The 27,580-nt window shown below is 48.0% G+C and overlaps 2 protein-coding genes across 2 annotated transcripts in view; one reads left to right on the top strand and one right to left on the bottom strand.

Annotated features, from left to right (window-relative positions):
• Positions 1-4,281, bottom strand: part of DOCK6 (dedicator of cytokinesis 6) — a 130,996-nt gene extending 126,715 nt beyond the window's left edge. The window contains 3 exon segments of the mRNA XM_048487532.1: positions 2,781-2,785; positions 3,865-3,869; positions 4,255-4,281. Coding sequence (XP_048343489.1) covers positions 2,781-2,785; positions 3,865-3,869; positions 4,255-4,258 — 14 coding nt within the window. The 5' untranslated portion in view covers positions 4,259-4,281.
• TSPAN16 (tetraspanin 16) overlaps positions 1-27,009 on the top strand; it is a 32,172-nt gene extending 5,163 nt beyond the window's left edge. The window contains exons 2-8 of the mRNA XM_048487580.1: positions 5,524-5,590; positions 8,288-8,494; positions 12,426-12,500; positions 14,591-14,698; positions 19,687-19,821; positions 23,844-23,927; positions 26,754-27,009. Of these exons, the coding sequence (XP_048343537.1) occupies positions 5,534-5,590; positions 8,288-8,494; positions 12,426-12,500; positions 14,591-14,698; positions 19,687-19,821; positions 23,844-23,927; positions 26,754-26,810 (723 nt within the window). The 5' untranslated portion in view covers positions 5,524-5,533 and the 3' untranslated portion in view covers positions 26,811-27,009. The remainder of the gene's footprint in view (positions 1-5,523; positions 5,591-8,287; positions 8,495-12,425; positions 12,501-14,590; positions 14,699-19,686; positions 19,822-23,843; positions 23,928-26,753) is intronic.
• The last annotated feature ends 571 nt before the right edge of the window (positions 27,010-27,580 follow it).

The raw sequence follows: 27,580 nt of genomic DNA, 5'->3' as shown, positions 1-27,580 counted from the left end.
CCTCCTCCTCTTCTTCTTCTTCTTCTTCTTCTTCTTCTTCTTCTTCTTCTTCAAGGGGCCCAGTGGAGCCCGGGTGTGGCTGTTGTCGGCTGCCGTCCTGCTGAACCGCCCCCCGCCCTGCACTGGCTGAGCGATTCAGCCTGACGCTGCAGACCAATGCTGGTCTCCCACCCAGGTTCCGGAGGCAGATCTCAGGCTGGTCAGCCTCAGCCTGAGTGGCCGCACAAGGGAAATACCTGTCTGAATCTGCTGCTATCCTCTGGCCACTTCAGGTTCTCGCTGCAAGCCCTCATTGGCCTCAGGGAACTGCGAGTGGCATGCTTTAGCTTTGGTTTGGCTGCATCTGGCCCTGTCTGAGCCATGTGTTGGCATGATCCTATAACCCAGTTATGACAACTGAGGCTGAGATTAAGCTTGGGAGAGCCACTCTTATCTCACCTCGGTCTTGGGTTCTTTTCCCTCCTAATGACTCCAGCCCAGCTGATTGTTCAAGGATTTATTGTAAAAGTTCAAAACAAAGAAATAAAACATAAATGCAGTAAGAGATTGCTCAACTGGTTACATTCCTTTTGGTTCTTTGTCCCCATTCCGGGAACCCATGGCCCAGAGGTGCTTCTCTGACCACGTCTCAAGATGGAATTCAAAAACCTTTGTTTTCCCCTTCTCAGGAAAACTCTGTTCAGGCCACGAGGTAACTTAGGCCTTTGAAGTTTCATCCTAGCACCTCTGCATAGTTTCCTGTCCTCCCTCCCGGAGATCAAAAGGCAAAGATGCTTTTCACAGTCATATGTGACTTCCCTTTACTGTAGTGATAGCATCTTCCATGACACCAGTGATGGCGAACCTATGGCACGCGTGCCAGAGGTGGCACTCAGAGCCCTCTCTGTGGGCACGCACACACAGAGTTCATCGTGGGGGGGCAGAAAATCGCCCCCCCCCCCATATCTAGGCTTGTCTGGGCTGCTGGGCACGACATGCGCACACCACGGTGAGCAGGGAGGACTCGACTGGCGGGCCTGGTGCCTGTGCTCCGGGTGGCTGCTGCCCGAGGTGGGGGCAGAGGCAGAGGAGGAGGAGATGCTAGAGAGGTGCAGAGCGGAGCCAACCTTTTTTTCCTAAACTAAAATCTCAGTATTCAGGTTAAATTGCTGTATTGGCACTTTGCAATAAATACGTGGGTTTTGTTACCACAGAAGCGGGGTACAGACCCAGAGGCTAATAAGCTAGACTGACCACAGAATAAAATTAAAGAAATAATTTTATTCAACCCAACGAGGGCTCTGCTAGCATCAGGAGAATCACACCCAACTGGCCAAAATCAAGGGGTTATATAGGATAAAAGCAGGGTACATCAAAAGAGAAATAGTTGACACATTGGGAAAGAGTTACAACATAATTAAAACAATCAATCAGTCAGGAGATGTTCTTAATGTTCCCAAAACATCCAGATATATAGATACATTGTTGAATGACGTACTATAATTCACACATACTGACGCCCTGTTTTCATTGTCTTATCAAGTATGTGCCTTTATTGCCCCGCTTGTTTAAACAAAGAAACTAACTGCTGACAATTTCTCTGGTTTGTACCAGAATGGTTCAGACTTATGGTGCCAGGGAGGGAACTTCTCAAGACAGAAAAGAAACACTTTTCTTTATCATGGGGATGCCTACATTCCTGTAGGTGTGATTTAGGACAAAGGGGTCTTTGCTACAACTATGAATTCCATTAGGCCAGAGTCTGGAAGGGCCATGTGCAAAAGCCTACGTGGCCTCACGCTTTGCAGCTTATGGAGGCTGATTTCAGAGACTTTTTTATACTTTAATAAAGTAATTTTTCTTTCCTGTGCTCACAGTTTTGGGTTGCAGTTTGGGCATTCGGTCTCGAAAAGGTTCGGTCTCAAAAAGGTTCGCTATCACTGCTATAACCCCTAAAATACTGACAAGAAAAAGGAGACTGGCATGGACCAGCACATGTTTTCTGGACCAACTGTGAGAGTGCACAGTGGGAATGACAGTGCTGAAGCTCGACATATAATTTTGCTGCTTGCTGTTGATCGGCCGTCTCTTGCCCCGTTCCTTCTATGTGCCAAGTTCCAATTTAATCATGATTACCTTAACAAATGAGACAAAGGGAGAAAAATAACAACTTTGAATTGATAGCATTATAAAAGAGAACTACATATTCAGAAGTACAAAATGCCTCTACAACCACTATAGGGCAGAATGGGGCACACTGGCTACTTTGCCCAGCATTTAAACGTTTACAGAAACTCTGCAAAACGGATGACCACTAAAAGCATGGCTATCACTCCAGTAATAAACAGAAAGGCATGGCCAGGGAGCGGAATACATTTTGGGCAGGAATGGAAAGAACCGGGTCAGCCAAAACCCCACAATTACTTGCCAAAACAAGAGGAAGCGTTACAATAATTGTATTGTGTTATTTACTCATATACTAGTCAGCAATCAATGAACAGAAATTCATATCAAATACACAAGAAATGTTTCTAACACACAGTCCATTTCTACTCATTCATAGTCCACTGAGAAAATGAGTCAAAGCGCGATGAGACCATAGTCCACTCACTGCGTTACCAAAGTAAGTAAAAGCTGGATAAAACCAGCTGAGCAGATTGAAGATGCGGAGCAGCGAAGATGGTCTTCTAATGAATGAGGACTGTGTGTTAGAAACATTTCTTGTGTATTTGATATGAATTTCTGTTCATTGATTGCTGACTAGTATATGAGTAATTAACACAATACAATTATTGTAACACTTCCTCTTGTTTTGGCAAGTAATTGTGGGATTTTGGCTGACCCGGTTCTTTCCATTCCTAGTTTCATTCTTGCCGTTGCTTTTTCTTTTACATTTTGGGCAGGCCAAAGACCTGTAAGAATCTTTCTAAGGGTCAAGTGCAGTGGTGGGATTCAGCCGGTTCGCACCACTTCGGCAGAACCGGTTGTTAAAATGGTGCTTGTAAACAACCAGTTGTTAAATTATTTGACTCCTACCACCGGAACCAGTTGTTAAATTATCTGAATCCCACCACTGGTCAAGTGGCAGAGCCACCTGAGATCGAAAGAGTTCACATGAATCCACCCTTACCAGACCACTTAAAAGATATTGCTTTAAAACACCATTTTTATGATCCTCATAAAACTCTGTCATTATAAATCTATTAGTCTTTCATGCACATTGAGATTTTTTTCCCTTTGTCTTTCATTGCTCTGGTTGCAGATGAAAACACAACTCCCCCCCACTCCAAGATCTTCTGAAGTGTCTATCTCAGTGATGGCGAACCTTTTCAAGACTGAGTGCCCAAATTGCAACCCAAAACCCACTTATTTATCGCAAAGTGCCAACATGGCAATTTAACCTGAATACTGAGGTTTTAGTTTAGAAAAAATGGTTGGCTCCGAGGCGTGCGTTACTCGGGAGTAAGCTTGGTGGTAGTCGGTGGCTTTGCTTTGAAGCAACTGTGCAACTCTTCCAACAGGTGAATCATGACCCTAGGAGGGTTTACTCAGGAGCAAGCCCCATTGCCAGAAACCAAGCTTACTCCCAGATCATGCTTTAGTTCTTCGCATGAAAATCAGCGGGATTTAACAGCGCTTAACAGGGTTACCTACACTGCTTCCCCAAAACTAGGTCTTAGGTTTAATGCTAACAATCGAGCCCAGCGGCCCAGGCCAGCCTAGATGTGGGGGGGGGGGCACTCTGTTTGTGTGTGCCCACAGAGAGGACTCTGAGTGCCACCTCTGGCACCCATGCCATAGGTTCGCCACCACTGGTCTATCTGCTCCTCTGCATAATGTTTTGTTGCTAATTGAAAAGGAATATTCACCTGGCATAGAAGGAACCTGTACTCAGCCCTGGTTCTCTTGGACAGCACCGTGCCTTTGAGCCCCTGAGCCCCTTGAGAGGGGGGCCAGCAGCAGTCCAAAGGTTTGACTCATCCCCTAGAAGGGAGTTGTCTGGCTTCTCAGTGCCTCTCTGTGAAGTCGGTACGGTGACGCAATGAAGAGATGAGACGCAGTGATATCATCCGGTGGAGAGAAGCCAGCGACGGGCTAGCGCGATCCGTGGATCTGGCTCATCTGCCGTACTGTGGTCCCTGGCACCTTTTATTAGGGTTTGGGGAAGGCGGGAGAGCGGGAGAAAGTTGCGCAATTCATGGCCTGCAGGGGCAGTGTACGTGCAGGAAGAAACGTCTCCGTCTGGGTCAATTCCACATCTGGGGGTCTTGTGACCCATGACTCAGGCATCTGGTGATCTGTGAGTCAGGGGGATCTCGTGATGTCCGTATGTGGGAGCCCAGGAGGGCACAGATGGCGCAGGCATTCCTGTGCACTTTCTGAGGCTCTACTGGGTCCGCTGACGCACCCCTACATCTCTGTCTATGGCCCCTTCCGTACATGCAGAATAATACACTTTCAATCCAGTTTCACAATTGTTTGCAAGTGGATTTTGCTTTTCCGCACAGTAAAATGCACCTGCAAAGTGCACTGAAAGTGGATTGAAAGTGCATTGTTTCTGCATGTGCGGACGGGTCCTACATTTGACAACAGAAGGTTGTCAAATGTGGGAAAGAAGCCAAGGCACGCTGGGCAAAAGAGGGTTTCTCACCCCACATTTTCAGTAGCATGACTGGAGGGTAAAAGAGAAGGCAGGTTGACTGGGGTGGGCGTGGGGGGGGAGATTGTATGAGTGAGAGTAGAGCTGACCCTTCCATCCCCACACCTGTGGAAAGAGCTGCTGGCCAGGAACTAGAATCATAGTATCATAGAGTTGGAAGAGACCCCAAGGGCCATCTAGTCCAACCCCCTACCATGCAGGAACACACAATCAAAGCACTCCCAACATATGTTCATCCAGTCTGTCTTTAAAAACCTGCAAAGAAGGAGACTCCACCACTCTCCGAGGTAGTGAATTCCACTGTTGAACAGCGCTGACCGTCAGGAAGTTCTCTCTACTGTTTGGGTGGAATATCTTCTCCTGCACCTTGAATCAGGGGCATACAGACCAAGGAAAATATGTGGGGGCAAATGTCCCCGGGCAACGCCTGTTTAGTCACGTGGAGGGGGGGATTGCCCCCATACCCCTCCTCCTTCCCCCTGGATCCCACATTGCTGGTGCTTTCCAGGGAAGGAAGGGCCCACCCCTCTGCGGATAGTGCACTGGGCCGGCCACCCCAAGGACACCGCTGTGCCAACCCCACCATTGCCATGTACACATGCCTTCTGGGTGGTGGCCCCTTGGGGCAGCAGAGCAAGTCAGGAAGGTGGGTCCCACAGGTTCCTGGCCTTTGCCGGAGTCCCGCCCCTCTCCTCATCTCAGGGGCTGCCCAGGGAGGAGGGCAGAAAACTCCATTCTTGCCCCCGACTCCATTTTCTGTTGATATGTCACTGCTTTGAATTCATTACTCCATGTCCTAGAGACAGCAGGGCAGCCCAATCATGGCCTTGGAGTCTCTTTACCTGAGGCTAAGAATGTGGTTTACTGCTTCTTCCCCACTGCAGACACAGCAAGATGACCTGCTTCTCCTGCCTGAAGACGGTGATGTTTGTGTTCAACGGGGTGATATTCGTGAGTATAACAATGGGGTGAGAGCAGGGAGGGGGGAAGGGTGCATGTTCCAAAATCCCTGCATAGGACAATGAGATGCAGCAGTGGCGTAGGAGGTTAAGAGCTCGTGTATCTAATCTGGAGGAACCGGGTTTGGTTCCCAGCTCTGCCGCCTGAGCTGTGGAGGCTTATCTGGGGAATTCAGATTAGTCTGTGCACTCCCACACACGCCATCTGGGGGACCTTGGGTTAGCCACAGCTTCTCGGAGCTCTCTCAGCCCCACCTACCTCACAGGGTGTTTGTTGTGAGGGGGGAAGGGCAAGGAGATTGTAAGCCCCTTTGAGTCTCCTGCAGGAGAGAAAGGGGGGATATAAATCCAAACTCCTCCTCCTCCTCCCTATTCTTATTCTTATTCTTATTCTTATTCTTATTATTAGCTGGGAGAATCCAGCTCCTCCAGGCTAAAGAAACTGACTACCCCTGGCTTCTGCATGATTGCCCGCCAAATCATAAAATCACAACACTAACTAACTGTCTAAAGTCTAGAGCAACAAAGATTGATACCATAATATCTTCCAGAGTAAAGTATATCATAACAAAAATGGCTCATCATATTAAAGCTGTTCATCAGTAGCACCTGCATCGAGAAAACTTTCCCTCAGTCTTAACAACCACGGCAATAAACTTTGCCCTCTGCAATGTTATCCATTTATTTCTATCCACAAGTAGCATTACAAGTTTATTCAAATCTGATCTTACTGACAATAGTAATAAGATATTTCCAAGATATCTTTCTGGTGTAAACTTTGGGCGCCAAAAGGTCACATGGGCCAAATTTTCCATAGATCTATGGTCACAAGAACTAACTCATTAATCAAACAGAGTCCTATTATAGCTGCCCTTCACTACTGACCATTGGAAAATGCCCCCCCCCCCAGCTTTAGTAAATGCCTGTCTGTGCTCAGTAATTAGCAGATTGTCGAAGTATGTTAGAACAGTGAAAGGGAGAGAAAGAAGTTGTTTGTATAAAGAAGCTGATCTCAGCGTACTAAGTAGGCCAAAATCAGCTCGAGCACTTGTATCCAGTAATCTTTGTTTAATTAAATGTCTCATTATAAAGGGATCAAAGCTCCTTAGGCGTGACTCTGAAAATCCAAATTTAGTCACCGCACGTGGAGGTGGCATGACTTGCCGTTCATCTCTTGGTAGGTCAAAGTTTCAAAAGCTGACGAAAGGGGGAGGAAAATCTTCAGCCAAAAATTAATCGCAACTTTACGAACTCATGTCACTTACTGGGGGTAAAGATAGCTCTCATCTGACAATGACCCTTGGAGGGTTTTTTATTATTAATATATAAACCTTTAATGGCATAATTAAAACAACTAGTAACACAAGCGAGTTCACACCCTTAGAATCTGAATGGTGCTATGTGTTTTGAAATATCTAATGTTTTTTTACATTTAAACAGGACCCACAGGATAATAGTAGAATAAATGAAAACATGTGCTTGACTTGGAAATTATTTTCATATATATGTATTTTCCTATTGCTTCATAGGAATAACAACATAAACAAAAATTTCTTTGTACCAAAGTTGTACAAACCTATTGCTTCATAGAAGAATTATGTACAGAAAAATCATTTCATAATTAACAACAAGTATTAGGTAACAAACACTATTTTTTAGTCACAATATAACACTGCAATTTTAAGGTCTCATTCAAAGTATTTTACTGTGGTGTAACACACAGCTAAATTCCCATTCATAATACTTTTGTCCAAGTCAAAATAGGCACTTCATTCATAACAGGTAACAACTCTTTGTTATGAATAATTAAACAACAACAGCAATATAACAGCAACAATGGCAACACCAGTGTAATAAGTACAATCTCCAAGACAGTTATGACTGAGCACAAAAAGTTAGCCAACGCTTCCAATACTCTTACAGATCCACAATCCAACATAGTTACCACAATTGATCAATCAGTATTATCAATGGGGTTTTTTAACCACGGGTCTAGATATTTATTTCTAGCTAAGCTATGTAACAGGCAATGTAATATCACGTGTTGGATCGATTCTTCATAAGCTGAGCTGCGGGGACAAAGTCTTTCATTAAAGGGCACTTTCTGTATTCTACCCTGAGTGGTAGCTGAAGGGAGGATATTGCACCTGGCAAGAGTCAGAACTCGTCGCAATTTGGGTTCTGCCGCCTGCCACCTGAGCTGTGGAGGCTTATCTGGGGAATTCAGATTAGCCTGTACACTCCCACACATGCCAGCTGGGTGACCTTGGGCTAGTCACACCTTCTCGGAGCTCTCTCAGCCCCACCCACCTCACAGGGTGTTTGTTGTGAGGGGGGAAGGGCAAGGAGATTGTAAGCCCCTTTGAGTCTCCTACAGGAGAGAAAGGGGGGATATACATCCAAACTCTTCTTCTTCCCTGCACAGTAACCAGCAGATTGTCTGCCTGTCTCATTTTTATCCTTCCCTTCCTCCAGTGGGCTCAAGGCAATGTGTGCAGTTTCCTCCTCTCAATTCAGGAAATGCCCGTCTTTCAGCATAAGATGTAGTTTCACCCTCAAAAGTGAGGCAACAGTAAGAAAAAGGCTGTGGGAAATAATTTTGTGAATGTCTAAACCCAACGTTGTGTAGAAGCATTTGAACTTCCTTGTAAAGAGATGCCATTTTCTGTTCTCCCTTTTTTCTGCCCAGCTGGGGGGTCTGGCAGTGCTGGGAATCGGCATCTGGGTGAAGTTGGACAGCGCCTCCTTTGTGAAGGTCCTGGACATGGCAGCTCCACAAATGATGCAGTTGGTCCACGTGGCTTATCTGTGCATCGCGGTGGGCTCCTTCCTGCTCCTGGTGGGCTTTATGGGATGCTGGGGGGCCATGAAAGAAAGCAAATGTCTGCTGATGATGGTAAGTGCTCTAAAGAATTACAGCTAGTCTTCATGAAACAGATATCAGTTCCCCTGGAGAAAATGGCAACTTTGGATGGTGGACTGCCTGGCGGTATACCCTTCTGAGGTTCCCCCCTCCTCAACCCCCCTCCCCAAGTTTTTGCGAGTGTCCATCACAATGTCCATATTTGGGAGTGTCCGTCACAATGTCCGTATTTGCGAGTGTCCGTCACAATGTCTGTATTTGCGAGTGTCCATCACAATGTCTGTATTTGCGAGTGTCCGTCACAATGTCCGTATTTGCGATTGTCCGTCACAATGTCCGTATTGGCGAGTGTCCGTCACAATGTCCGTATTGGCGAGTGTCTGTCACAATGTCCGTACTGGCGAGTGTCCGTCACAATGTTACCGCTGCTGCTCGGGTAACATTAAGCGATTTTGTTCAGACAACGTAGTGAGGTGCAGGAAGCCCGTGTTCTTCGAAAACAGAATATCTTTATTCGAAAGTGATTGATACAGCTCAGGCAAGGGACCGCGCCGCAGTAGCCAAGCGCAGGACCTTTTATACACGAAGATCAAAAAGAGGGCAAGGGGGCAGTAACAATAAAGAAACATCAACACATAAAAGAGAGGTACAGTTACAACTTTGTGAATGGGACTCTGGGATCTTGCTGTCAGGTGTCTTCCTGCGAGACTTTACGATAGCGCAGAAACAGGGAGTGAAGAGTGTCCATTCATAAAACTGGGTGAGGCTGTTAATGAACCCAGGTATCTGGTTATCAGATGGGCCGCTTCCTTGAGTTTTGTCCTGAGGCTCCCGCGCCTCAGTTCCACAACAAAAGAAAGTTCAAATGGTCCAATGATGGTGCAGACATGTTCTCCAATGGCTGGGGCATCTGGCTTGCTGTCATCAAATTTGATTTGCAATTCCAAGATGGTCTGTTGTCTTTGCTAAGGGGATTTGGCTGGGTGTTGGTCTAAACTGAATTCCAAGACCAAGTTCCTTGAGTTCCAGTGTTAACTATTATAAACTAATGTGACTTACTAATATATTCATATCTATCTATCTATCTAAAATAACATTTTTAGTATCCTAAACATTGCTAAATCTTAAATCAGTTAGAAAACCTAGCTGAGTTCTGCAGTTGACACCAACATAAACATTAAGCAAATAATAAATCTAACACTGGAGAGCTTACCATAAGTTTTTCAAAACAAAATCAGGGAGAGAGACATCTGAAACCTTGGCAGAACCATGTATATGTATCCTTATGGGGAGTTCTGGGTAACACTGGTCTCTTTGCTCTGGTCCTTAGCCAGTGCAGTCTGGCGATAGGCTTAGGAAAATATTTTTTATATTTTCCTGGCAGTAACAGTCCCCCCTTTTCTGGGCATTCAGGCCTTGGATGTATCCAGGGCCTGGATGTCCAGAACCAATACATGTAGGGTCTGGACTTTCAAGCAAGCACAGAAGAGATACACACAATACGTACATTAATAGGTAGTAGTTCCAGGGACAATAACATAAAACAAAATATGAAACCTAATGGGGCTGAGTGGCATTAGGCGACCGGCTCTTTAACAAAAGGAGGGAGGTAGGCAAGGCGCTTTTATTTGACTCGAACGCTGGGGATCGAGGTTGGGGTGTTAATCGAGGTGCTCTGAGGCTGGGGAAGATTGCAAAACTTAGGAGATCCAGAGAAGAGGATGAGGCAGAGTAAATACAAGTCCAACAAGAACTCAGGAGGGAAGCTACGGCAAACAGAAAGGCGGAGGTGCGGAGGCAGTCATCTGCTGGCGGCGGTTTGTCACAGTAAAACTCTCATGTTGGCACAGCGCAAAATTCCAGCCAGGAGAGTCCAAGTGAGCTGGCGGGTCAGTATCCGCCATACAGGCGCAGGACTGTCAGCCATCTATCAGTGGGGCGTCACAATCCAGGCATCAATGGCAACAGCTCCCCCCTTTTACGCTTCTCCAACCCAAGGTGAGGCATCATTCTTCCACGACATCGTTTACCCTCCCACTACCGGGTAGAATGTAAATAGGTTCCCCACTTTCGCATCGAAGCCTGGGGCTTCCCATTAAGCGCCTTTCGGTCAGACTCAGTCACTGTAAGAATAAAGCTCAAGGTGCAAAGCGGCACTAGAAAGTTCTTCGGAAGAATTGGGTTCCGCAGGATCTGGCCACAAACGGGGACCCTGGAAAAGTCATTTTTCTGTCGTCAGCTCGCGGACATCTCAAGGAAATCTTCCTGCATGGCTTCAATCAGAGTCCGATAACAGCAGTGGCGTAGGAGGTTAAGAGCTCGTGTATCTCATCTGGAGGAACCAGGTTTGATTCCCCGCTCTGCCGCCTGAGCTGTGGAGGCTTATCTGGGGAATTCAGATTAGCCTGTACACTCCCACACACGCCAGCTGGGTGACCTTGGGCTAGTCACAGCTTCTCGGAGCTCTCTCAGCCCCACCTACCTCACAGGGTGTTTCGGTTGTGAGGGGGGAAGGGGTGCAGAATTGTAAGCTCCCTTGCTGAGGTCTCTCCCTTTCAGGAGAGAAAGGGGGGATATAAATCCAACCTCCTCCTCCTCCTCCTCCTCCTCCTCCTCCTCCTCCTCTTCTTCTTCTTCTTCTTCTTCTTCTTCTTCTTCTTCTTCTTCTTCTTCTTCTTCTTCTTCTTCTTCTTCTTCTTCTTCTTCATCGGGTCCTTGGATTAAATTTGGGCGAAAGCAGAGCCTAGAGCAGCCATTCTCAACCAGGATACTATGGTACCCTGGGATGCCGTGAGCATGTCCCAGGGGTAACGCGGCAACACTACCGCCCGCCCCCCTCATTTTTGTGGTGTCTCCCCCCAGCGCCAGCAAGGACATGGAGCTGGCCCATGGGGGAGGGCCTGCCACAAGGTCAGCAGCCACCACCACCCCCAGTGCTTCCCTTCACCCTGGGAAGGTGGGAGGTCAGTGGCTTAAGCAGAAGGGGAGCAATGGGAGGTGGATAGAGGGAATTAGCTGACAGGGGTACCGTGAGATATGAAGAGTGAGGTCAAGGGTACCCTGACCTTGAAAAGGTTGGGAAACACTGGCCTAGAGCATCCAGCGCTGTGCAATTTTAAAAGAGGGGATAGAGCGCCTGGACTACCTCATGCAAACCGAGAGCGATAACACAAAGAGCACAGTAGATTTAAAGCTAGGAGTAAGAAAACAAACAACAGAAGCAACAGGGAGCGATAGTTAATGAGTGGCGGGGTGGAAAAACTCCAAATTCCGAGATGGAGTTGGTGTGGGCAAAAGGGCAAGTGATAATGTGGTGTGAAAGTTGGCTTCCAATTCAAGGTCACTGGTGCTTAGTACGATAAAATCCCGGGACCCTGAGATCTCCAAGTCAGTGGGTGGGCTCCCAGGGAACTGTGGGTGTGCATACCCTAAGGTGCTTCGCAGTAAACAAATTCCTGGACAAGGGGGTTGGTTTGCGCTGAGACACCATCCTGTTGATTTTCATGTGAAGCAAAAGACCAAGCAAGCACAGCTGTTTCTTTGTTGTTGTTGTTTTAGAGCAGAAAGCGCGTAAGGAACCACGAGGGGAGAGACACCAGGTAGGTAGGACGTGCAGTAATGTAGATGTGTAACAGGAAAGAAAGAATTTCTTATTTTAACTCCATGTAACCCTCCCTGTATAGCAGGGGTTTGCAACCTGTGGTTCTCCAGATGTTCATGGACTACAATTCCCATCAGCCCCTGCCAGCATGGCCAATTGTAGTCCATGAACATCTGGAGAGCCACAGGTTGCAGTCCCCTGCTCTATAGCTAGTAAGCTAATTTATATAGAAAAACAACAGTCATATGCTGAGCACACCAGTGACTCTCAGGTTCTCCTGGGCTTGAATCTAATCTGCATTCTCTCCCTCTCTCTCTCCCCCCGCCTCTCTCTCTCTCTCTCTCTCTCTCTCTCTGTTCCCAGTTCTTTGTGGTCATACTGGTCCTTTTCATAGCAGAAGTGGTGGGGGCTGCTGTGCTTCTGGCGTTCTCTTCTGTGGTAAGTGAATGTCCTCATGGGTCCCGGAGCAACGGTTGGTAGCTTCCGCAATCCAGATTTTGCAATGAGACCTGCTCTGACTGGGAATGCCAACACAGTTGCGTGTGAGGCAACATGACATAATTTCTGTGCTCTTGGCTTCACAGGTACCTTGCTTATGAAAGCACTTAAAAACTCTTTGACTGGGAGGGAATGAGAGCAGGATGCAGTAGCTAGGAAGGAACACAGAGCCATTGTGGACAATAAAACCCAGCAGACCGCCTGGAGCGGGAGATGGTTTTCAACAAGAAAGGTTTCTTGAGAGCCACCGAGGGGTAGTGGTTAAGAGCAGGTGCACTCTAATCTGGAGAACCGGGTTTGATTCCCCGCTCTTCCACTTGAGCTGTGGATGCTTATCTGGTGAACCAGATTAGCTTGTGCACTCTAACACGTACCAGCTGGGTGACTTTGGGATAGTCACAGGTCTTTGGAGCTCTCTCAGCCCCACCCACCTCACAGGGTGTTTGTTGAGGGCGGGGGGGGGGGGAGATTGGAAATACCTTTGAGTCTCCTTACAGGAAAGAAAGGGGGGTATAACTCCAAACTCTTCTTCTCTTCTTCTTCTAATGCATATGGAACATACTGGTTCAGGCATCGCACCTGATTTTCCCTCCAAACCTGAACAGTAAAGTAACTTTACTTGAACAGTAAAGTAACACTCAGAAGGAGGTGTATAATGTTTTCATTAGACATTAAGTTCCTTGATTTAAGAAGGGGAGAGAGATGTAATCTACGAGCATTAGTGTGAAAATGGCATTCCAGTAAAATATGCTGGATTGTGTCACATGACTCGTTGGAACATGGGCACATAAGAGCATAGGAAAGAGCCTGCTGGATCAGACCAGAGTCCATCTAATCCAGCACTCTGCTACTCACAGTGGCCCACCAGGTGCCTTTGGGAGCTCACATGCAGGATGTGAAAGCAATGGCCTTCTGCTGCTGCTGCTTCCAAGCACCTGGTCTGCTAAGGCATTTGCAATCTCAGATCAAGGCGGATCAAGATTGGTAGCCACAGATCGACTTCTCCTCCATAAATCTGCCCAAGCCCCTTTTAAAGCTATCCAGGTAAGTGGCCATCACCACCTCCTGTGGCAGCATATTCCAAACACCAATCATGCATTGCGTGAAGAACATGGGCAGCTGCTGTTGGAATTCACTGCTGCTGGAATTCCTTGATATCTTCCTACTAAATCTTTAGAAGGAACAGCATTAAATCTGTCGAGCATAAACAATCTACAGTGCAAACGGCTGTCTAAGTTATGAACATATTGTGCCATCATTCCACATTGAGTGATCAGTTTCAATTCAGTTTCAAAAAGGTTCTTTGGAGTTCCAGATCTAACATTCTTTGTTTTAGTAGTTTGAAAATTAGATCCTTTTGAACAATTAAAAAAAATCAATAGAACAACCAAAAGATTGTATCTTTTGCTCCACGTTTGAAAACCAAGAAATACTAAGAAGATACTTAGAAGAATGCAATCTATATATGTATTGTCGAAGGCTTTCATGGCCAAAATCACTGGGGTGTTGTGTGGTTTCCGGGCTGTATGGCTGTGTTCTAGTAGCATTTTCTCCTGACGTTTCACCTGCATCTGTGGCTGGCATCTTCAGAGGATCAGATCCTCTGAAGATGCCAGCCATAGATGCAGGCGGAACGTCAGGAGAAAATGCTACTAGAACACGGCCATACAGCCCGGAAACCACACAGCACCCCAGCAATCTATATGCTTTGCAGAATGCAATCTTTACGATCAAAACTGAAACAGGAGTAAAAACAAAGTACGCTGTCACTTTCTGCAGGTTTAGTTCCCGTAATATGTACATAAATTTTGGAATATTTGCCCTGTGAGGTGGGTGCAGGGATAGTTGCACACTAACTCTGGTATTGTTTTGGAATGGCTTTAAAAAAAAACTTTGCCTTTTCTTATATATTTCAGTGCCTTTTTGCTAACCTGTCTTTCTCCCTGAGACATGACAGCCAGAAATAGGAAATGGGAGGTAACATCCTGAAAAAAAAATTCGTTACTTACTCACCTGTTTCTTGGATCTAGGCAGATATGTTTGTTACCCATTTGAAGGAGTGGGCCTTGAAGACTTTGAAAGAGGACTATGGAACAGAAAAGGACATCACAGCCATTTGGGATGCCACAATGAAAGAGGTAAATGAAGTGACATATTGGGAGGGGGGGAGGGGGCGGAAAAGATTTTGCACCAGGCTAGATTTTCCCTAGATATGCCTCTGCCTGGCAGTCTGATTTAGAGGGGAAAAAAGAGATGACCTTACTGAAACAGACATTGCAACAAAATTGTGCCGCCAGGTCTTTCCTTCTGTAAGTTTACCACCAATCATTGCTGGCTCAATGGTGCGGGGAGAGCTTTCTCAATCTCAGGCCGTTTCCGCACGGCCACGGTAGGGGTTGGGTCGGCATACATGACGCTGACCCAACCCCTCTGGGACCCTTCGCATGAACGGTCCTAGAACCTACCGGGACGACGGCGCTATGCTGCGCCGTCGTCCGGTCGACCTACCTGCTCTGCGGCCCTCCGGCACGTCGCCGAGGCCAGGGGACACGCCTCCCTGCCCTGCGCGACCGCTCCGGAGTCGCAGGGCAGAGGGGGCGTGTCCCCAGGCCTCAGCAACACGCCAGAGGGCCGCAGAGCAGGTAGGTTGACTAGGCATGGGGGGAGGGAAGGCACCGCCGTTTTCCGTAAACCTCGCTCGGGATGCAAGGCAGGAAAACGGCAGCTTCGCACCGCTCGGGCGGTGCGGCTGCGAAGCAGCTGCGCCTCCTGTGCGAACGGCTCCCTGGGGATGGCGTTTTTGCCGTCCCCAGGGCGCCGTATTAGGCCCGTGCGGAAAGGGCCTCAGAGAAGCAGGGAGAGCAGTGGCGTAGGAGGTTAAGAGCTCGTGTATCTAATCTGGAGGAACCGGGTTTGATTCTCCGCTCTGCCGCCTGAGCTATGGAGGCTTATCTGGGGAATTCAGATTAGCCTGTACACTCCCACACACGCCAGCTGGGTGACCTTGGGCTAGTCACAGCTTCTTGGAGCTCTCTCAGCCCCACCCACCTCACAGGGTGTTTGTTGTGAGGGGGGAAGGGCAAGGAGATTGTCAGCCCCTTTGAGTCTCCTGTAGGAGAGAAGGGCGGGGATATAAATCCAAACTCTTCTTCTTCTTCTTCTTCTTCCTAAGCACCTTCTTGGCCTAGCAAACTCTACTCTGGTCGAGAATGGATGTTTTCCAGTTATTTCCTAACATTTCACTGCTAGAGGCAGGCGGGCAACAGCCAAGCGTCGAGTGGCTGGGTGAGAGGGAGAGGCAGCCCGACTTTTGAAGGGAGCAGAGCAAGCGGCACAAGAGCCATTTGGCAGCAGTCCCAGTCTGAGCTGGCCGCAAACAGAATGGCAGTGGACCAGGAAAGGAAACAGAATATGTGTATTAGTGATTTTAGTGTTCTGGACCAGAAAAGTGCCTTTGACTCAGTTGTAAGAGACTTGCTGTGGCTTAAGTTAACAGAGATGGGGATCGATGTTAGATTGTTACTACTTATTAAATCTCTCTACTCAAACACAACCTGCCAGATAAAATGTACAAACTCTGGAGACCTAACTCCTAAGATTCCCGTCGTGACAGGTGTTAAGCAAGGCTGTGTTATTGGCCCCAGTCTTATTTAACTTATTCATTAATGATTTGGTACATGTGTTGTCAGATGCTAACGGACACAGCCCAGTTCTTTCAAACAAACCCATACCACTCCTACTTTATGCTGATGACGTGATACTGATCTCTAGATCTGAAGTGGGCCTTAAAAGGCTCCTTAGAAAAACTATGGAGTACTGTACAGCTAATTTCCTGTCCTTAAACCCAGAAAAATCAAAAATTGTCATCTTTTCTAATGTATTTAAGCCTTCTAGATGGCTTATTAATGGGGTTAAGGTCGAACACTGAAGTCGTCACGGGCGACGCAATGAAGAGACGAGACGCAGCAATATCATCCGGTGGAGAGAAGCCAGCAGCTAATCTGCCGAGCTAGCGGTCCCTGGCACCTTTTATTAGGGTTTTCGGGAGGCGGGTTGGAAGGCGGGAGAGCGGGAGAATATCGGGCAATACATGAGTCATAGGGGCTGCGTACATGCGGGAGGAAACGCTCTTGTCTGGGCCTAATCCATACCTGGGGGTATGCACCTTTTGTCCCTTTGTCCAGGACACCTCGTGACCTGTGAGTCATGGGGTCTTGTGATCGGTGAGTCTGCTTGCCCGAGGGGCAACAGATGGCACAGGCGTTCCCATGCACTTTCTGAGACCCTACGAGGTTCGCTGGCTCACCCCAACAGAACACTCCAAGTCCTTTAAATATCTAGGCCTAACCTTCCATCATAAAGCCACATGGGCCAGACATAGAGATATTGCTGTAAAAGGGAGTTATCACACTGCTTCAGCAGTGGTAAAGTTTTTTCACACCAGGGGAAGGGGATATGTCCCAGCAGCTCTAAAGGTTTTCAACTCCAAGGTAGTTCAGCAACTTTTCTATGGCGTTCCTTTATGGATAACTGCATGGAACAATTCCGTTGAAAGAATACAATCTGGCTTCCTCTATAAAATATTCGGATTACCGCACTCTGTACCATATGCTGTACTATGCTTAGAAACTGGTCAGAACCTACTTGAAACAAGAGCATGGCTGAATACATTCAAGTATTGGATCAAATTATGTTTTAACTCTGATGTGCGCAGTTTAATATACAATGCGCGTCCAGAACTATTTGCCTCCGAATGGTATCAACTTCTCAAATCAAAAATTTACTCAATAGGTTTATTATTTGAAGATCTCTGTATGCTGACACCCAGAGAGATTTTCCGAACCTTAAAAAAAGCAGACTTTAGGAACAGGAATATTACATATCTTGTTGGGGCAAGCAAATAAATCATGCACACCCCTCTCTGTCGGAATAATACCAGAACAGGGGCACATAGCCAAATATCTTGAATTATTAACTGAACCCCAACAGAGATGGATTATCACAAGGGCCAGATCCAATACCTTCCCATCGGCCATTACAAAGGGTCATTACTTATCCATCCCTCTCCAGGATCGGGTTTGTCCAGTCTGTTAAAACCAAGTGGAGAGACTTGCTAACATTATTCTTTACTGTCCGAGATATGTGAGCATTAGGAATTTCTCTCCCAGGCTGGCCCTAGACAAATCTGAAAGAGACTCTGACTGTTCTGTTGTGGAGCTTCTGTTAAACAATACAGATGTCATGCTCTTGAAAAAAGTAGCAAAATTTCTTTTAGAAGTGACAGAACTTTCTAAGTAATGTATACTGCTATATACAGTCTTCCTGTCTGCGTTTTGAATGTACTCTTGATTTGTATTTCAAAAATGTCTGGCAACGCTTTAGAATCTATTTTAAATACCAAATAAAGGTTGTTGTTGTTGTTGATTTTATTGTTTTATCGAATAAGCATACATTGAGAAAGATCATGAAACAGAGCCAGAGCTGGGAACCTGCAGCTTGTCTGTCTGTCTGTCTGTCTGTCTGTCTGTCTGTCTGTCTATCTGTCATTTACTTGGCTTGATATGCCGCCCAACCCCAAAGGGTTCTGGGCGGTGTACAAAAATTTTCTATAATACACTATAAAACCCCAATAAATATCAATATATCTGCGTTTCGAATGTACTCTTGATCTTGATTTGTACTTTATAAACATAACAATGAACACAACCAGTTAAACAATAGATAAAACAACAGATGGCAATCCATAACTAATACAGCCTCTTCCATTGTATCTATATGTGTGTGCTGGAAAAGAGATCCCGCCTAAACATCACGAAAAACCTCCTGATGGTCAGGGCTGTTGGACAGTGGAATGCACTACGTCAGAGGGTGGCGAAGTCTCCTTCTTTGGAGGTTTTTAAGGAGAGGCTGGATGGCCATCTGTCAGGAGTTCTTTGATTGTGTCTTCCTGCATGGCAGGGGGTTGGACTTGATGGCCCTTAGGGTCTCTGCCAACTCTAGGATTCTATGATTACACTGATTCACATATTGAAGACATTTCACCGGATGGAAGCAAGTCGAAGAATAAAGAATCATCATTCAGACGCAAGACTTTATTATGTGTTCTACAGAGATGATGCTATTTAATATCTACATGCGGCCCCGGCACATCTTGTTTGGACCTTTGGGCTAAGTTGCCATCAATATGCCGGTGACACTCAGCTTTTCCTGCTGTTGGTGGGGGGTTCACCATCACTGCCTTAGAGTCCTCCTTGTCTATGGATGTCCAGGTTGCACATACAGCCAGAGTGATCTTTTTCATCTGCAATAGGCCAGACAGTTGGCCCCTTACCTTTCCCATTCAGACCTAACCACAGTGATCCGTGCAATGGTCATTCCAGGCTGGATGACCGTAACTCGCTGGGCACAGGTCTGCCCTTGAGACTAATCTGGAACTTAAAATTGGTCCAGAATGCATCGGCAAGACTCCTCATCAGGGCAAGTGTGAAAGAGCGTGCAACACCAATATTACACCAACAGCGTTGGTGGCCAGTGGCATTCCGGATCATGTTCAAGGTTTTGGTTTCAACTTTTGAGGCCCTGAGCTTCCTGGGGCCGGCATTTCTTCAAACCGCATCTCTCCAAATCACCCTCAGAGGGCATGTTGGTCCTCTAACAGCAATCTACTGGCAGTCCCTGGCCCACAGACATTTGGCTAGCCTTGACCTGAGGCTGAGGCCAACCAAGTGTCCTTTTCGGCCCTGGTGGAACTCTCTGTTGGGTAACATCTGGGCCCTGCAGGACCTTAACCAGTTCCACAGGACCTGCAAGACAGAGATATTCCACAGACCTTTGTTTGAGGCCACCAACAAGTGCATATAATTCAACTGTTAAGCCGGTCTTCAATACTTTGTGCATCTCCAACTGCGCCCCTCCTCCCCGCCCCTCCAGATAACCAATGAATTTATATCAGGACGGGGGGCTCAGTTTTTGCACCAGGGTACATTTCCCCTAGATACACCTCTGCTAATCAGCAGCAGGGAAGAGTTATCTAGTGGGAACGCAACATGTTTATGCGGTGCTTCCAGACTCACCTGTGCAGGTAACATAAAATGGGAGCCACTAATGAGACCGATCTCTGTTCTAGCTGCAGTGCTGTGGATTCTACAACTACACTGACTTCAGCGGATCCGTCTTCTATAAAACGCGTGAGAAATATCCTACCTTTTGCTGCCAAGCCAGGGAAGAATGTCCGGAGTCTGGTATAAACCAAAGCACACAGGTAACTTGCGGCTGTGTTCATTTGAACACTTTCTCTGAAATAAATGTTGTTAGAATTTAAGGTCCCACTGAATGTGTGCCTAATTTTGCGGCCGCAGACTCACAGGGCTACCCCTCTGGAGTTATTGTGTTAACGATGAGACAAGTGACCTAAAAGAGACATTTAAAAACAGTCCATGCCCACAAGCTTTTGTGACAGAAAACTTGAATGAGGCTAAACTTCCCAGGTCGAAAAACAACCAAACTAGACAACTTAAGTAAGAAATCGGGGTGGGCTGTTCTTGGGCACAGAGGGCCAGAGATGACATACCCTTTGTCGAGAAGGTGAAACTTTTGCACCAAAAGTGGCAGGATTTTGTGCTGAAGCCATTCTAAAGTGGGTTTTTTATCCATGTGATACAATGAAGACAAAATTGTTTAAATATTTGAAAGGTGCATTTGTTGTTTCGAGATTGTGATTAGCATTTATTTTGCAGGCAAACAAGGGAGGAGATGATGGAAAAGCAGGTGGACTTCCATTATGTTGGGGGCGGGGCCCCCAAAGGCCACATTTAAAAACCCCACATTTTGTATAGGCAACTCCTAGGAGAGTCAGAGCTGCCAGCTCAGTGCAATTAAACACAAGTAACGTATTTGTGCAGAAATATATTTTTTTCTTTTCGAAAGACAGAAAAGAGGTTAAAATGCATGTACAACTTTTAAAAGAAGAGTTTGGATTTATATCCCACCTTTCCCCCCTGTAAGGAGTCTCAAAGCAGCTGACAAACTTCTTCCCTTCCTCTCCGTCTGGGGAGAAAGTCGGGGCTGCTCGCAAGTTGCTGTACAAGCAGTCTTTGAGCCTCCATGGGCACAATTCATGCCGGTGGAGGGGCGTTTCCGTGTGTGTGCAGAAACAGCAGATTCAGAGGTTGACTGATTCTGATTATGAAGCTCCCTTTGATCACTATAACTGCCTGGTCCCCTTTTGAAACCACATTTTAATAACACATTGCGTAAATAAGTACTCAAAAGCATAGAGTTGGAAGAGACCACAGGGGTCATCAAGTCCAACCCCCTGCAATGTAGGAACACATAATGAAAGCACTCCTGACAGATGACCATCCAGCCTCTCTTTCTGTCCGGGAGCGGCGAGCCCCCCCCTCCCGGACTTACCGCCGCCGCTGGCCACGGACTCGACGGCCGCCTCGCCGCCACGCCCAACGCCTCCCCAGCGGCTGGATTGGGCGGCCGAGGGCTTCGGGCGGCGGCAGACAGTCAGGGCGGGAGAGCCCTCCGGCGGCGCGGCGCTGGACGCTCCGGCGGGCTCCGGCCCGCCCGCCGTACTAAGCCTCCATGCGGCCAGTCCTGGCTCGGAGGGGGAGGCAGCGACCGGGGACGGCTGGACGGGCTCGCCCCGGCGACGAGGGAGCGACGCCCCGCCGCGCTTCGGCGCTGCCGCCGAGGGACTTGCTGGCCGGCCGCTCCCCAGGAGGGAGCCTCGCGGGACTTTCGCGGCTCGGCCCACCGACGGCGCCGGCGATGCGGCCCTCCCGGGCTCGTCCGGCATGACAGGGCGGGCCCGGAGGTCTGGAGGAAGGCAGAGCCGGCAAGGAGAGGGCCCTTTAAGGAGTGTGGGAGGCGGCGAGGGGATAAAAGGAGAAGAACAGCAGCAGCTGGGAGAGTTGTGGGACAGGAGACAGAAGGAAGGGTGTGCAGAGAGGGGCTGGAGAGCGGAAGGAGAAGGAGAGGTTGGGAAGGGCCAGCTGAGGGACAGGAGGGGAGTGGGGGAGGCCTGTGGAGAGAACAGGCCCCCCCGTTCTGTGACAGGGAGACTTGTGGAGCAAACAAGCTCCCTCGGGGAAACAAAGGGGAGTCCTGTGGGAGGAACAGGCTCTCCCAGGGGAACTGTGTGGAGAGGCCAGGCGGGCCCTGAGGGGGTTTAGGCCCCACTGTTTGACCACCCCTCCCTAGAACAGGGGTGAGGCCGGGAACAAGAACCCCGGGTAGGGTTTGGAGGGAAGGCATCAGGGCTCCCCCACGGTACTCTGGAGGGGGACCCTGACACTTTCAAAGCCTCTAGAGGAGACTCCACCACACTCTGAGCTAGTGCATTCCACTGTGAACAACTCTGACCGTCAGGAAGTTTCTCCTGATGTTTAGGTGGAATCTCTTTTCCTTCATCTTGAACCCATTACTCCTGGCCCTAGTCTCTGGAGCAGCTGAAAACAAGCTTGCTCCCTCACCAACATGACATCCCTTCAAATATCTAAACATGGCTATCATGTCACCACCTTCTCTTTACCAAACTAAACATACTCAGCTTCCTAAGTCTCTCCTCGTAGCAGTGGCATAGCACCAAGGGGACAGGGGGTGTACAAGGCACCGGGGGGCACCCCTACGGGGCGGGGATGTTCCGGGGGCATGGCAGGGAGCAGGCGGGGGTGGGGCAAGGGTGCAGAGCACACGAGTGCCCTGGGCACAGTTCCCCCTCACTCCGCCCTTGCCTCATAGGGCATGCATTCCAGACCTTTGACCATTTTGATTGCCCTCTTCTGGACCTGTTCCAGCTTGTCAATATCCTTTTTAAATTGCGATGCTTCATTTTGTCTGCCCTGAATGTACTGTCATCAACATCATTTGATGAACATTTGGTGTCCTGAGTTCTAGTACTATGGGAGGATGAAAAAGTTCTCTCTATCCACTGTCTCCTTTCAATGCATAGTTTTATAAACCTCATGCCCCTTCCTTGGTTTTTTTCCTACCATGATACCGCTCAGACTCTTCAGCCTTTCCTTATAGGGAAGGTGCTCCAACTCCCTCCTCCTCGTGGGTGCTTTCCTCTGCACTTTCTCCAGCTCTGCAGCATTTTAGTTAGAGCCACTCATCACCAGAACTGCACACAGTATTCCAAATGAGGCTGAACCACAGTCCTGCGCTGTTACAGTGGTACCACTGGATGTCCAAACATGATGGATTCTGGATAACCTAGAAATGGTGGGGAGGGCAAGGACCCTGTATCTGAAACACCCTCTGTTGCGTCGTGTCCAGAGGTGGGATGCAGCCTATTCGTACCTATTCGGTAGAACCGGTTATTAAAATTTTCTCAGTTCGGAGAACCCGTTGTTAATGATTAACTCCAATAGGGACAAAAGGGGTAATCTGAAGTCGACCCACGTGGTCAGCGCAAGAACGAGACGAGACGCGGAGATAACATCTGGTGGAGATCGCCAGCAGCGGGAGCGCGGAGGTCCGTGTTCCTAGCGAGTCTCCCGCGTGCTGGTTCCTGGCACCTTTTATTGTGATTCTATCGGGGGCGTGTAGAAGGGAGGAACGGAGGGAGTTCCGGGAGAGCGGGAGGTCGGGAGATCATCATGTGATGCATGATCTCACCTGGCTACGTGCGGAGAGGAGCGTAAGCGTCTGAGCCTAATCGTCACCTGGGGGCAAGACCATTGTCCCTGCGCCCGGTGACTGAGCCAGACAGTTCACGACCCGTGACTCATAGGGGGATGAGGAGTGGGGGTGCGGTGCGACCAGAAGGCCGTAGGAGCGTAGGTGTTCCAGCGCTCGACCACGGTGCTGCTGGGTCAGCGGTGCATTACTACAGTAATCACTGTCCCTGGGTACAGCAAATCTCATCAAGTGGGAAATGCAAAATTGCCCCCTAGAGCCCCCTGTGGCCCCCTTCCCCCATGACACCCCTACCCCCCACCCCATGGTGCCCACCCCCATACATTTACCTTCATTTCAGAGCGAGATGGGAATTGGCAGACAATCCCTAACTTGTCTCTTTTCTGCAGCCGATAGCTTTTGCCCTTAACAAAAATGGCTACAATAAAAGGGAACTATACCTGGGGCGCATGTGCCCTGCGTCCTTGTCACAGCCCCGCCCAGGAATGCCCCGCCCACCGAATGCCTGGGCACACCCCTGTCGTGCCCCGCCCAGCCCCATTGGCACTATGCCACTGTTTGAATCCCACCACCATTGGAACCTGTTATTAAAATGTTTGGATCCCACCACTGATCGTGTCTGTTCCCTTTTAGGGCTGCCTGCAAAAATTCAAGGCATTTCTGGACTGCAAAGGGAAAATTGTTGGAGGGGTCTCTCTAGGGATTGGGATCCTCGAGGTAAGCTTTTCCTTGGCTATATTCACTTTCCCTAGTCACACGGATAGTAGCATGATGCCTTTATTTCTCACAGTGAGCCCTAAGCTGAGCTGAGCTTTGATCCAGTTCTAGTACCATTATTAAAGACTCTGGCCATTTTTCTATTGCTTCTAACATAATTTGCTGCCCCAAATGGCTGTACAAGCATTCGAAACGCTGAGGGCCTTCTCTGGCAGGCCTTGTTTTACAAGCCTCCTTGCACAATCTCCCGTGTTACAAACCGGATTTGCAAAAAGAGCTACTCCTGCTGACACTTCCCAGGGAGAGGAGCTGGGGAGGGTTGCCTAAGTACCCTGTTTCCCCGAATAGAAGACATCCCCGGAAAATAAGACGTAGTAGAGGTTTTGCTGAAGTGCGAAATATAAGGCATCCCCCAAAAGTAAGACGTAGCAAAGTTTCTGTTTGGAAGCATGCCTGACGAACAGAATACAGAAATATAAGACATCCCCTGAAAATAAGACATAGCGCATCTTTGGGAGCAAAAATTAATAGAAGAAGAAGAAGAAGAAGAAGAAGAAGAAGAAGAAGAAGAAGAAGAAGAAGAAGAAGAAGAAGAAGAAGAAGAAGAAGAAGAAGAGGAGGAGGAGGAGGAGGAGGAGGAGGAGTTTGGATTTATATTCCCCTTTCTCTCCTGCAGGAGACTCAAAGGGACTTACAATCTCCTTGCCCTTCCCCCCTCACAACAAACACCCTGTGAGGTGGGTGAGGCTGAGAGAGCTCCGAAAAGCTGTGACTAGCCCAAGGTCACCCAGCTGGCGTGTGTGGGAGTGTACAGGCTAATCTGAATTCCCCAGATAAGCCTCCGCAGCTCAGGCGGTGGAGCTGGGAATCAAACCCGGTCCCTTCAGATTAGATACATGAGCTCTTAACCTCCTACGCCACTGCTGCTCCTCTGTCTTATACTGTCTTACACTGTCTTATATTCGGGGAAACACAGGATTAGCCCCGAGAGTCCAACGAGTTGGCCTTCTGACCTCTGGGCTGTCAGGATGAAGAACAGAGTAACATGTTGAGTGTCACAGGGCCATTCTGGAAGTACCTGTCTGTCCAAACCAAGGCCAGTTTTTTTCATGGCGAAATTGTACCGATGTTAGCACGGGAAATAGCCCAGTGTAGCCTGGAATTCCTCGCGGCCCTCAAAGCTGCACTGTGTTGCGCCGCCATTTTCCCTTTTCCCCCACGACTTTCAAAAACCACCAAGTTGGAGGTTCTTTTGAAATGCTCCCATGTGACTCCACTTGCCTCTGTGTGCTTCTGCTGCTGTGAAAATACCACGGCAGAACCGGGGCCATTTTCCCAGCCTCGTCGCTCTGGCCCGCCCCACCAATCAACAGGCGCTGGGTGTTTGACAGAATCAGCACCCTCCACCACCACCACCCATCTAAAATCCATGTGTGTTTGGCTGATTCTGCATGGGCCAAAAACAGTGGTGTGAAAACAGTGTGAAAACAGTGTAAAAGGGTTTAAAACGGTGTAAAAGGGTTTATACCATTTTCACACCGTTTTCACACCGCTGTTTTTGGCCCATGCGGAATCAGCCTTTGAGAGAATCACTCTCCTCCCATTCAGGGCACTTCCAAACACCCCTCTCCCCATCTAAAATCCACAGTTTCTCCCTCACACCCTGGGGTCGTGTGGAAACAGCAGGGGCATTATGTACTGGCCCTGCCTTGACTCCCGGGAAGAACTGGGGAGCCGTGCGGAGTCAAAAATGGTGAAAAAAGCACCATGGCACGTAAGATTCCCTGGGGTATTATGACTGCAAAAACAGCCCAAAAGTACCTTTCTTGTCCAAAGTCTACAAGAAAAATTCTACAAGTTTGAAGCAGAAGCCAGGGGCACACAGCCAAGAAGCAATTTGTCCTTTTTAAAAAAGAAAAGAAAAGAAAATGATAATAAAGCAACTAATAAGGTCAAATTTTCAAGTGACACTTTTTAAATGAAAAAAGGTGCCACATGTGAAAAGCAAGGAGGGAGGGGCAAGAGGCAGGGTTGCCAAGTGACCAGGTTGCCAAGAGATCAGCAGCCACTTCTCAGTTGCAAAATTGGGCAGAACCTCACTGGCTTGCTGTGAGCACCAGACTGAGACGACATCTTGTCTCCGCCCCTTTTCCTCCTCCCCTAAGTGGAAGAAGGTTTGCAAAGCCTGGGGGCAGTTCAGGATCGATTCTGGATATGAAGCTGGAAATCTGAATGCCAAGTGAGACATTTTCCCCTGGTCAAATGAAATGGCTGCAGCTGGGTGAGCTGAAAGCCTTGCTCTGCTGGCAAGAGTAAGTAAAATAAGTAAGTAAAATAAGAAAGTAAAATAAGAAAGTGACGAAATAAGCACCTACTGATTCTGCATCTATCTGGGGCATTTTGGTCAGGAGCCACACGGCAGCAGAAGAGAGATGTGGGCAAAGAAGGGGCATAAGGAGTGCTCCCCCGCCCCCAGACTCCACCAGTTTGCAGCCACTGTATGAATATTTTCAAACATCTCTTCCAATAAAATAAGCCAAGTAGGCATATACTTTTTTTTCAGATTCTCAAATGCCACTGGAATGTTTCCAGGTTCTTCCTGAGATTCCATATGCACAGATTTCCCGAGCTGAAGCCACTCACTCTACCCCTGAGCAGCTTTAGCTGTGTCCTTTGTTGCATGTCTGGGGCAACTTGTTTGCCAGGCTCTGTACAAAATAGCCACTGAGCAGGGCGGGGTGGGCAAAATTGCGAATGAAACGTCTATCTTAGTTCCCGGTGTTGACTGTCAAACAACATTATTCTGTCTCTTCCCTTGTTCTGCAGTTGGCTGCCATGGCTGTCTCCTTGACCCTGTATTGTCAAATTGGTACAAGCCTTTGATGGGTATCGCTCAGCTTGGACTCCACTTGCCGGACTTGGCACCTGCCAGACTGTCCTTGCTCATAGCGAAATTAGGGCAGTCGTTTTTACTAGATCAACACAAATGAAATGGCAAATGAAATTGTATGCTACATCTACATCCCTTCATCAGCCAAGCTTGTCACTCTATCACGAGAGAGAGAGAGAGAGAGAGAGAGAGAGAGAGGGAGGGAGGGAGGGAGGGAGGGAGGGAGGGAGGGAGGGAGGGAGGGAGGGAGGATTAGTCTGGCATGGTTTGCTCTTGGGAAACCCATATTGACTTATAGTGATCACGCCATTCTCTTCTGAGTGCTTACAGATTGTTTAGTGATCTGGTCTAGAATCTTTCCTGGTATTGATGTTAGGTTGACTGTGTGGTAATTGTTTGGGTCCTCTTTCCCCCCCTTTTTTGAAGATGGGGACAACATTAGCCCTCCTCCAGTCTGCCAGGATTCCTTCTGTTTTCCAGGAGTTCTCAAAGATAATAGTAAGTGGTTCTGAGATCACTTCTGTCAGTTCTTTTAATATGCTGGGATGTAGTTTATCAGGCCCTGGAGATCTGAATTCATTTAAAGTAGCCATGTATTCCCATACTACCTCTTTATTCTGTGCTGAATTGTCTCTACTGCGTGTTCTGTTCCATTTCCCCCTGTTTGAGCACTGTTTTCCTTTTGGGAGAAGATTGAGGCAAAGCCAGAGGTGGGATCCAGCAGGTTCTCACCAGTTCCCGAGAGTGGGTTACTAATTATTTG

The sequence above is a fragment of the Sphaerodactylus townsendi genome, linkage group LG03 (genome assembly GCF_021028975.2).
Source record: "Sphaerodactylus townsendi isolate TG3544 linkage group LG03, MPM_Stown_v2.3, whole genome shotgun sequence".
Taxonomy (NCBI): Eukaryota; Metazoa; Chordata; class Lepidosauria; order Squamata; family Sphaerodactylidae; genus Sphaerodactylus; species Sphaerodactylus townsendi.
The sequence above is the reverse complement of the archived record's forward strand: the minus strand, read 5'-3'. Positions and strand labels throughout refer to the sequence as shown.